Source organism: Colletotrichum costaricense (genome assembly GCF_030867565.1).
Source record: "Colletotrichum costaricense strain IMI 309622 chromosome Unknown Scaffold_40.1, whole genome shotgun sequence".
NCBI lineage: Eukaryota > Fungi > Ascomycota > Sordariomycetes > Glomerellales > Glomerellaceae > Colletotrichum > Colletotrichum costaricense.
Window position 1 is genome coordinate 2,480 of NW_026848269.1, and position 11,979 is coordinate 14,458.

General features: G+C 49.7%; 2 protein-coding genes across 2 annotated transcripts; one reads left to right on the forward strand and one right to left on the reverse strand.

Moving 5' to 3' along the window:
* Nucleotides 1-266: 266 nt before the first annotated feature.
* Nucleotides 267-1,011, reverse strand: CCOS01_17066 (uncharacterized protein; the record flags this gene model as incomplete). The annotated part of the gene is made up of 2 exons (XM_060465200.1): nt 267-529; nt 615-1,011. 2 exons carry the CDS (start codon nt 1,009-1,011, stop codon nt 267-269), a joined length of 660 nt encoding a protein of 219 aa, XP_060304229.1.
* A 641-nt stretch (nt 1,012-1,652) lies between these two features.
* CCOS01_17067 (uncharacterized protein) lies at nt 1,653-3,161 on the forward strand (the record flags this gene model as incomplete). The annotated part of the gene is made up of 1 exon (XM_060465201.1): nt 1,653-3,161. One exon carries the CDS (start codon nt 1,653-1,655, stop codon nt 3,159-3,161), a length of 1,509 nt encoding a protein of 502 aa, XP_060304230.1.
* Between the last annotated feature and the right edge of the window lie 8,818 nt (nt 3,162-11,979).

The following is an 11,979-nucleotide window of genomic DNA, read 5'->3' on the forward strand; positions in this document are numbered from 1 at the left end:
AAGGTCTTGTCTGTTTTGAGCCCACATGTGTGCGCGCAACCCCGGCTCTGCGACCACATTTGCATTCGAGAGCTCCGGCGGTATTCGGAAGCATCAGCCAGGGCAGATCGCTCGTCAAATCCAGAATCTCCGCAACAAGCTAGCAATCGATGGATGCAGACGACACTGAGGCGGACACGCATTGGTGCCTTTCGAAATGATTCGATAAAGAGCGTCCGCGGTCTACCAGCCAGTGTTTCGAACTTTGAGGTCCATGAAAGCCGCCCTTAGAACCCGTACGGCCAGCCCAGACCGAATGTCGCAGAACTCGCCCACCTCTGCTGCCACGTTGCGCAGCCGCAATTGCTCTCTGGCTGTTCAACATTCTCGTAGGGTGGAAGGACCATTACGGCGGTCTGCTGTGCTGGATGCGTTGCTGACTGTGCCTCTTTGGAGGATAGGATAGGATAGCGCGCCGTTGGTCCCGCATTGCCCTTGCGCTGCCCGTTGTAATCAGAAACACGACTTCGTGGTAGTCTTCTTGATCTGACTTTGGGAAAACCATTAGATTAGCAATGCATCGCGCGAATGGACAATCACATATTGCAGTCGGCCTCTTGTCAGGACGACCTTACAGCCACCTTGATCGCTTGCTAATACGTGAGAGCCATCGTCGTAGTCTGAACCGCCGCTACTCGCTTCTGCTACACCCGCATGGATCCTGCAATCTGTCAAGCTGCCACGCGAGTCTGTTGGAACGGTGTGATGGAGCTCGGCGTTGGAGAGGGCGGCAAAGGCGGTCGCAACGACTATGGCATTGCTGCAGTCTGCGTAGATGGCCAGTCCACTTTCGGAGGATCGACCAGACTGCGGTGAGGAGGATGCCGAGCTAGTGATTGTGTGTTTCCCGATGTATGCCTGCACGTCATTGGTTTCGCTATCGATGCCGCGAACGACACAGCTGTGTTTGACTTGTCGAATTGTGAAGCTGTGCAGAAGGTGAATGAGGCGTCCGAAATGCGTTACCTGCATAATCGCCTTGTTGAGATGTGGTTATGTAACTAAGAAGCATATGTGGCTGCACAAGCGTACGGGGTAAGGCGACAGGTGGGGCATAGACTTCTCCTTACCTAAGCACATGCCTAAGATCGAGCAGCATACCACGTGATCTCGCGCCATTTGCACGAACCGAGTCCCACCGGCAACTCCCGTTCTGTCATTCACGACATCCATCATCACCTTACCTTGTCCCCTACAACCTGTGGCCCTCCAACATCAGATCCATCCCCAGCGCCGCCTCCTCTTCCTCCCGCTAGCATTTCTTTTGCGCAATCCTAACGGAGAGACCTATCCTGTTCGTTCCGACCGTTCACTTGCTGGCGTGGCTCATTGTGCGAGGAGGACTGGGTTCCCGTCAGAACCAATTCGAAGCGTAGCTTGCACCCGCAGAGTCACGCCTCGAGTTCGTGACTAGACGCCCCGGTCAATCTACTGTTCGTACAATAGCTACTCATGCACTTTGAGCAGGGTCGCGATCGTGACCGGATGCGTCTTCTCCATTAGGACCGCGCGACGGACTTGCTGCCAAGGGCAAAGAAGCGCGATAATAGCGCAACCGTAAGTACCGGGCTCACTGTCTCTCTCCCTTGCGTGCTGTCGGGCTACGCCCCTCCATGTCTAAAGCTACAGGAACAGCCGACATCGATTTCGCCATGCTACCCTGCGACTTGGATGATTGTGATTTCGAGGCCCCCAACGTCATTGCGGTGCGGGAAGATGAGGGACAATCGCCTGAAGTGATCGAGCAGAGTTTCCGACTGCGCATCCGATATGCCTCCCCCGGTCTCGTCTCTTTCCGTCTGCTTGTAGTCCCCGACGGCATGTCAACAAAAACCACATCTTGGTTACAGATCAGAGCAGACTGCATCGAGTCACTTGAGAAGATGCTCTATGACAAAGCCAACACGAGCGGCCCAAGCCCACCTTACCTCGAAACTGTCCGCTCGCGACTCAACGGCATGCAATCGGTAGCCCGTATGCAATTCCACCTGCACAAGGATGGTCGTATCGATCTAGTCACACCCATTAATTCCGATAGCGGAAACACAACTGGCGGCGAACCCGTCTTGGATACACGAGCATCACTCAAATCCCTTGCGACTGCCTCGCGGTTTTCCGTGTTCTTTCGGCACGACATCCTACGGCGGAAGACGTTTCTGAAATACAAGAGGGCTATTCAAGACTTTCCATCTTTGCCGGAAAATGACAAGCTTGCATATGAGTGTATGGTGGATGTACGTAGGCTGTACCATGGCGCTGGCGGCAAGGTGCACACATCCCGCAGTCTTCGTGGTTCTTATCCTCCTACCGAGGCACATTGCAGCTCACCTGATCCGACCACGCCCGCATCGTACGGCGGTAGCACCGTTCCCTTCGACGATGTGCCACCTGATCGAGGTCTCCCCCCGCCATATGATGAGTGCTCGAGCGAGGGACAGTCGCCGGAGACCCGGCCAGGCCCTGCAGCCACAGTCGCCGAAAAGTCCAAACACGACTGCGAACGCGACCCGCCGGAATATGGTGATACCGGACGGGAGAAGAATGCGCTGGAATCGTCCCTTGACGTCTTCCCCTTGGGGAATGCAGATATATACACACCAGGCATCAAAAGAAAACGTTCGCCAACCACCGTATGCACCACAAAGACTTCCATGATAGACGCACCTCGACCAGGCCAATTGCAATACCCGCTCCTAGCCGATCGGGGCAGCCCACTGATGCGTGCGCTGGAGCAGCAGCAACAACACATCCATGATCTACAACAGATGTTCAGGAAATCGCAGAAACGTAACGAGGCGCTCGAAGCGCGGTGTGATGAGCTGGAGAAAAGACTTTGTGAATTGGAAGAGGGTCAATCTGAAAATGTCGAGACGGTCGGCAATCTTGACATCACGCTTGATGAACTCCAAGCTAGGTGCGATAATCTCGAGAAGCAAGTGCCAGACGTGTGTGATGAGATGGAGGACCTCAAGAAAACATGGTTAGAGGAGTGCAGAGAGGAGCTTGAAGACAAGGAGCGCGAATCATTCGAGGATCGCATGGCGAAACAGGTGCGCGAGAGTGTCGAGGCTGAGTTGAACGAAGTCAGAAGGAGGGTCTTGAAAGCCCTTCAACCACCATGAGTCAACGAACAAGTCAAGCCGAAATACGGCACACACCTCATCGCTTTCAGTGTTGCTGGTTTCATGCTCCCCGCTCCCCATGGCACACAACTTCTGCACTCCGAGAGGAAGAAGAGGAAGCAGAGGAGATACTTCTTACGATAGAGGTGGTGACAAGCATGGGAGCCATCAATGTTCATTCCTCCTTCCGGTTCGTCCTGGGACTCACTAAGAGCGTCGCCTTCGTCGTCGGCATGAGAAATGACGACCATGCAACCCCCGACCGCCGTTCTTGTGAGACCTACATACGGCCCTTGCGAAGGGGTGCTTCCTAATACGTGGGATGCCATTATCGCGTACCTTGGGCTCGCTCGGGCGGTGGCACCGCCACCCTGGTAATGCACCATGTCGGTATTGCTACCTGACCCAGTAACATGATGCCGTTCTTGGCAAAGGCTGGAGCAGACTGGGAAAACAGCGGCTAGTACCGGACATTGAAAATTCACGAGCGTGGTGGGGATGAGATTGGCTACATCCGCTCAACCTGCGCCCGGCGCAACCCATGTGAGCAGACCTCTCCTGATCGGAATACCTCCAGCCTACAGTGGCTACCCAAGACATGGGAGCTGTAGAAATGTCCATGGTACCCCTTTGGCATGGCGCGCTTTTTGGGTCACCCAAATGTAGGATTTGCTCTCCGTCAAGCATCTACCTACTTGGTTTTATATCTTCCTCCTCCCTCCTGAGGTGGCCAACCACTCGCTGCCCGCACGCGGACGGAAAGACAGTACGTTCTCGGTTGCGGCAGCCAGGCAGTGTTGCAGGACATATGCCAGGAGGACGGGAAGAGGGAAGTGTAAATGTGAACATGATCCATCCCGATTGCTTCTGTCTACGCAAGTGATGACGTAGGTATCTTGATGAGAGAAGAAATTTGCGTGAACGAGGTCGCCAGCAACTGGGACATGCCGCTGATTCGCGGCCGGTTGTCGCGGGTCCAACTCGTCGGCTGTCAGGAACAGAGGTTATGAAAGGTTGCGGCAATGTAGGGATACATTCTGGGTCAGCGAGCCGTCGCCTCAATTATAGTACGAGAGCAATGAAGTACCAGCCCGTGTTGGTTAAGCGTAATGACGGAGCGCAAATATTCGGCTCAGATAGTAGATGTGTTGGATTCTGAGTAGTTGGCATAACAGGTAGATCTCCTACTCGAATACCAGTTGACGTCTGGAGGAATCGTGCGCTTTATCCGCTCCCTCTTCCTTCTATCTCCATGCGCAGCAATAACATACCATTATATTGACTCTTGTACTAAGCGATCGGCGGCCCTGATGACGAGATGAGGAATGATGTCGCTTATCAGAATGCAATCACAAACACGCCCACACCGAAATTCCATACATCTTACAAGGCAGTATCAATTATCTTCATGTGCTTGGTTAATATTGCCGGCTTTTACGCAAGCTTCAGGCAATTGAGAAGCATCCATCGAACCCCCCCCCCCCCCTGGCGATCCTCAGTCTTGGCGGTCCACAGCCTCGCAGCTTGCTTCCCGTCAACCGATTGACAACCAAACCCAAACCCTCGTTCTGATCACAGTGTTAATAGACGTGTAACGTAGGGCGAAAGCTTCAAGATGCCAACTGCTGTTAGGGTTAAAAGGACGGAATGCTTAAGTTTGCCCACTGACTAGATTTGTACTCTTTACGTGATATATGCTAGCTATTTTTTTACAGCTTGTGGACCCCTTCTCACTACCCCTTGTTAACCGCCTTGAGTGGAGGGGCGCACATACGTGCAAGGCACACTGCCAAACCTCATCCGAAGAGCAAGGTCGCCTTACCAGTGTACAAGCGCAATAGTCGAAACGACGTTACCTCTGTACTGAAACCTGTGCAGTCAAATTCGTCACAAAACGCGTAGGTCGGCGAAAGATTAACACATCCATTACGACGGTATAAACCCACGTTATTCTGTCTTGGCCTATTACCTCAAATCGGCTTCTTCTTCAAAAAGACATTGCCTCCAAGTTCCAACACCTTCACGTACCCAAGGAACCCGAGGCAGCCGGAACACCCTGTGACACCTCGATCGATACCCAGTACCGAGCTGGTCGTTCTATCGTCCAAAAAATTCCTCTATGGCAAATGGCCATTCAGAATGCTATAGACGTTCCACCTGTCCGTGACAGTGTCATCACTGAAGCTGCATGCGAGCTTGACCTTCTTTCTTCGCCTTGGGTCGCGTCTTTGGGAGATCACATCATCAAGTCCTTGGCACAAGTCCTAGCCAGTTCACACAGTCTAGTTCACAAGACGCATGAGGGTATTCAAGATGTAAGTAGCCGGCAAGATCGCCGTCTCTACATCCATGCGCTAGGAACACGACCCAAAAGTAAACGCATGGACTGTTTCTCGCCAACGGAGCACGACTTTAGGATGATGCAACAAACAGAGACTTGAATCGCAGATGACCAGCTCGATTCTGCGCTTGCCAGGATTTGCGATTGATCATCCATCGCTCCGATGCATATCTGGTGGACTCTCAGGTTTCTCAGGCCGTCAAGAAGTGCGATTATCGACCTGTTCACAACGTTACGCGTCGTCTTTGTCAAACTACAAAGACTTTCGTGGTGAGTAATATCAACTGAAAGCAATGGATCCTTGTCATTACCGTATGCGAAAGCTCGGCTGCTAGCAAAATTGATATTCTGAACTCTTTGTCGCGGAAGCGAATCTGCGATACGCGTACAAAAGTGAGAACTCACCAATATTGAGATGCCCATCAGCCGAGTGGTCTCGCAAAAGGTGTTGCTTATTCAAATAGACGTGCCACTGCCGGCAAGTTGAGCGATAAAGCTGCAAACCATCGGCGGCTGCATAATGAAGCGCTGTTGGATCCATGTTGTCTTTGGCATCAATCACAGCTTTTCTGTTCCTTCTGGATGGCGATCATGAAAGCATCAACCGTAAACCGGGAGACTGGCCAGCGTAGGTCTATCCGGCCCGAAACAGTATAAGAGTTGTCAACACTATTCAGTTTGCTAAGAACAGTGAATTTGATGTCTTCGTTACTCTTCCTGAGTCCTTTGATAGATTGAGTGTCTCTTCCCGACGTAGCACCAGGAGAACTGTCGCTTGAGGACGCGAGCATTCTTCAAGCGGCACACTCTCGGTCCTAATGTAAGGCGAAAGTCAATGACGTCCGCCCCCCCCCCCCCCCCCCCCCACAAAAGCTAAGAAGAGGAGGCGGAGTTCTGTGACAAAAAAAAAAAAAAGAAGAAAAAAAAAAAAAAAAAAACAAAAAAAAAAAAAAAAAAAAAACAAAAAAAAAGACACCCCCCCCCCCCCCCCCCCCCAAATCTCAAACGTCTGGATCAATGCCGGTGACTTTCTAAGAAAATTGACGAGGTGAGAATTATCAAGAGCAGCTTCTCAAAAAAAAAAAAAAAGCAGCGTGCTGTGATGTCTGATCATCTATGCTCTAAGTTAAACCCCACACCAGCCACTCGAAGCAGAAGTCCCAGTAGACCACTCTGTCTCAAGTATAATGTTACCGGAGTTTATCCGATCCACCGCAGTCGACCTGTTGAGGAAGCAAAAAATTCGGAAAGGGATGGGCAGACTGCATTTTCGGTTACCCGCTCCTGTAGATGGGACATAGGCCTCGAAACCGCCCTTCTTGAGATACGATCGAGCAAGCAATGGCGGCATATGTATATGTCACTTGAGCTGCAGGAGATGTGAATCGCTCGAAACATCTCCTGTAGCCCAGAGATGAGGTGCTTGTCGGAGAGTCGCTGAGCATCGAGCGTTGCAGGACGGGCTCTCAATCTCATAGTATTATCGTGATGAGCCCTGCGCTGAGCTGGAATGTCATCGATCATGAAGTTGCTGCTACGGTTCTACGACGTTGCGAGCGGTCGAATCACCATTAAAATCCTAGAATCGAGTGGACGTTTCAACATTTCATTTTGCAAGATTTTGTGAAAGAAACAACTCAACACAGCGCCTCGTTGGGCGGTGGCGGGAGGAATTCTCCTTTTTCTCCTCCATCCTCATGGATCGCTTCGCTTTCGGATTTCCCGAAGCACATCGTCTCTCACCGAGTCTCTCTGGTGCTCCCTTGCATGCCGAAACCCGTCGCATCAGCGATGACAGGAGAAGAGCAACAGGGAGGACGTCCTTATGCCGAGCCTTTGAATTGTGGGTAACTGAGTTGAACACAAATGCAACAATTGAGATGATAGATCTTGATAACGCGCGGCATACTCGAGAGCTCGAGCCATGAGCTTCAGGTGACGATGGAGGAAGTTATGGTCGCATGGCGGGATTAGGGCAGGAGATGCAGCTCGACGAACCTCGACGGAACGGGAGCGATCACCAGCGAAGAGTCGCCCTTGCATTTAGAGCCTCGATGTTTCTGGTCCAAATGAACACCAAAAACTCTCTATCCGAGGACTGACGGTGAGGATGAGAATGATTTCTACTTCAGAATCTGGGTCATTGTCTTTACGGAGGACTAGAGGAGGCCTGCATCGACCTACTCGACAACGTCGACGAGCTTGCAATTATCAACAGTAATTCTATCTCATTTCAATCATCCAGACGCTCAGAGAACGTGCTTGAGCATAAATGAACCATCTTGATCGCGTTTTTCAGGATTCTATCCATCTAGACCAAGAAATGTCAGACTGTCTTTAATGCCTGCCTACCTCAAGATTCACTGCATTTTAGTCAAGGACAAACTCATTTGGTGATGCCGAGTCTCTGGTGCTTTGCGCAATACTTCATTGTGTCAGAAACTATTCAAGAGACCGATTTACTAGTGTGACCCTTTGAGCAAAGTCCACTTTGCTGAGGTGAGGGCATCTTTCCTGGCAGAAACGTCCGACGTTCAGAGTCAGCTCCACATCATGGCGCATACCTGACAGCTTCCTCATGCCCAGGTTAATTTGTATGTCACCAAAAGTGAGTGGCTTTTCAGGACTCAAGATCCAAGAGAGAGAGGTGAATAGTGCAGATCAGTATTTGCTGTCAGCTGAGCCCATGATTCGATGAACGGCACCGATTTCTGCAGGCTGGATTTTGATCTCTTCGGGCTTTTACTGTATGACTGAGCTCCGCCAGAGACCAACGCCATCGATGAAAAGAAGACAGGCCAGCAAAGCCCATTCAAAGATACCATCAGCTTTCGCCTCGAAAGCTGAGGAAGTTTTGCTGCTAAGATGGTTGTTCAAACCACTTGTCTGGCCGTCTTCCAGTTTCATCTCGAGAAGATATGCCGTCACGGCGGAGTGAGCTTGCTGTGTAGACCCGAAATTGAGATGAATGGAACAGGAGCACACCAACGTGTCGATATCTTTCTCAGTCCGACGTGTAATGGCAATAGGGAATGTGGTCTTGCTGGTTACGATGAGGTCAAAAGTCAAACGTGAGAATGGCACCTGATGACTCTGCAGTAGCTCGTCCCATACATGGGCAAAGATTGCAGACAGTTGTAACTTCTATCGCACCGATGGCCATCAGGAACATACTCCACAAGATTGGCTCCGAGTCTTTGAATCCCGAATCAATAACTTTGTGTTTATTGTCAATAACCTAGGGCAACTTGAAGTCTTTCCATAGTAGCTAATGAATCAGTGAGGGCGCGATATTTTCTTTGACGCTTTCTCTTTCGTCCTTTCATGAGCAGAAAAAGTAGATGTCTTCAATGGGCTCGAAGTAGGATTCTGAATATCGTCAATCAAGAAGCAGGTGAATACTGACTTGTTGAGGCCCAGAATCCCGTGAAGCCGGAATATGTCGCTCTCAGTGTTTGGCAGTCACAGCTTGAGCGCTTCCTCGTTCCCCAGCCATTTTCAGGTATCTAGATTAGTTTCAGGGACTTTTCGAAGAGATTTGGCGAAGTCGACTGTTTAAAAACGCTTTAGGATGTGTAGTCCACTTGGGCTCGGCGATCAAGTCGCTCCAACGATCCTTAGTTTTAGGTCCAAGTAGACTGGAACAGAAACCTTGAAGATGACGGTTGGTCTGGCACCTCATTTGTTCTCTGAATTCTTGCAGTACAGCCGAAATATGCCTCACCAGGCGGACCTGTCATCTCGTGGTGATCTGAGTCCCCGATCTCGGTTGTTTCCTTTGGCCATCCAAGTTTCGAGGAAAAGTCACCGGAAACATATGGACCCATCGACTAGATGAAGATCATCCATTGTAGTATTGAAGAGCTTATTTTGACCCAAATTAGCCGAGTTTCGACCTTCTTGGAATGAGTGGATATAAGTTTTTAGTTACTCGCCAATTGACGACGTCATCTTGAATAAGATCTAACAACCCGACATTTTACATCAAGGACATCCAGTGGTATTTGGTTCAAGTTTAAATTCGGTTAGGCCGGTGGCCACCTGTGAGACAGTGGGCGCTTTTTCACAAATCGTCCCCTGAATGTGAGGCATGCTTTATGCCAGCTGGGAAATCACTACGTTCATCGCGAAACTGCTTATGACGTTCTCAGCAAAACCACGGTTGTGGTCTTGAATGGAAACGATGTGAACTGAAGACGGATCCGAGGGCGTTGGACGATTGCAACAACGCAATGGCTCCCTTTCTGAGATTCATGACGAGTTTCGTGATACATTCATCTCACCGCAAATTAAAGCTACGACGGGACGCCAGTGAATCTGAGAGACTCGCATATGTGAGAGGAACCGGCCGGAAGGGAGGCCAAGAAAGCGGTTGAGACTTGTTGCGAACATCGTCTAAATGCATCTTTCGGGTGAGCGTGTAGAAGACTCTTACGGCAGTTTGGAAGGACTGAAAAGAGCTTGACAGCTGGGTTGAGATTGCAGTAAAAGTGTCGAAGGCCTATGAGAAACGGCCTGAAAACCTTGTAAGTGTGTACTAGGAAAATAAGAAGAGCGCGCTTGGTAGGAAAATGCCCACTTCTTCTTCGCTCTTATGGATGAGCTTCAAGGTGTATTATGTTTTTGAGGCTCATTTGTTCATGGCAAGTATGAAATAAGATGAGCGATATCTCACAATGAAACAAGGTTGATGCTTATGTCTGTCTAAACTTACAATGCTTTTTCATTTACTCGCTCAATGTAGCTTGAATCTACCTTAAATGCTTCAGATGTTTATCCACGTCCCTCTATCTCAGTTCATCCGTATGATAGCGACACTCACAAAGTGACCCAACGTACCTAGTGAGTGTGTTGATTGAATGGCTTAGTGATGTTCACTGTTGAAGTATTACACTGCTCCAATGCTTAGAACACTTTTGTAGTACTTGAGATTGACATTTCATTCCTTCAAAATTGAGAAACGAGTATGTTTTGATGATGAACACGTGCTTTGTGTCTCAATCCCAGAAACATGAACCTGATACTCTAGCCCATCAAAAGCTTTGTGATGTGAAATGAAGTAAACGCAATGGAGGCTGCTGTTCTTTGAGATCAACCGGGCTCAATGAATCGGGTATCATAGCTCAAAAATGAGAGAAATGGCTTATTCATGATATCACCGATGAGACAAATAGAATTGCTCTTCTCTCTGCAGTTTTCCGGTTTACCAGAGATGATCTATCATGATTATGCTATGTGGCATGCCATTTCTGCACTTTTCTGTCACTTTTTTCATCTATCTGATAATAATTATGAAGTTTGCTTCATTACTAATCTTCAACGATAGGTCACTCACGCCATTCCCGTTCATCGGTCTCATCATAAACCTCCTCTAGTCTTATGATGTACTCAATCTGACATAATTTTCCGACCTCGAATGAGACTTGGATCCCGAAGGAGAGCAACAATTTACCGCCCTCGTGCGCCGCCTCAAATGCACCACATATTGCGCCTGCGGTCACTTTTTGCATGCCACTGGCACCACAGCTTTCAAACTCGATATGGGTTTCGATGTGAAGTCTCACTTTTAGCGTTCAAAACATTCTCTCAATTTCATTATGTGCCACGGTCTTTGGCCGGCTTGCAGATGCAATCATTGCCCTTGACAACGTCACCGCAAAGATGTCACGCACTACCTCTCACCATTACCATGTCATCACTGGAGCTCACCGGTGACTGCGGAATCCAAGTATTGACGACAGACCCATTGTGGAAGTCAGCGACTCCACCTTGGAAGACTGGACAGACTCCCAGAAAGAGCTATCAGTTTGCACGGTTACATGTATATCTCACCTAAATGCCGGCGCTTGGGTACATTGAGCCCAATGATGAGAGCGTCAGCAAAAGGGTGAGGAGACAAAGTAAGGCTGATGGCAGGTTCCTGTCGGTCTGTCTTGCCCACCTCAACCTTTGGGCTGCCCAATTTTGGGTAGCTCATGACTCAGCATCTGCCCGAGGACGGGCCAGGAGCTGCTTCCCTCTCATTGCGTGTGGTGAAAGGTAATACCTTCCATCAGGTTGGATATCTTGGTCAGGATACTGCCTTCTTTCGCTTTTTTTGGTTCTTCCATTTACAACGTTCCTGCGATGTTTTTACAACTTGCAAATCTTGGTGTGTTTCTCTTCAACTTCTATTCTTTCTCTCTCTTCTCAGATTCCATCCTCCATTTCGCCGGTCCGACTTCCTCTTCAACTCCAAAGGAAACACGAATCGGCCTTGAGCTCACCTGCATGATCTCCCTCACTCGCAATGCACCGATTTGCTTTTGTGCTACCGACGAGTTGCAGGTGCAGCTGAACCTGCAAAAGGCTCAAGCTATGAGGTACGTATATGCGCGCTTCATGAGGTCCGTCTCCTCCCCTCGTGATGTTTCGTTTCCTGACCTCTTTGACCTCGACACGCACGCCAACATTGCCGCCCTTGTTTTTCGCTCGCTT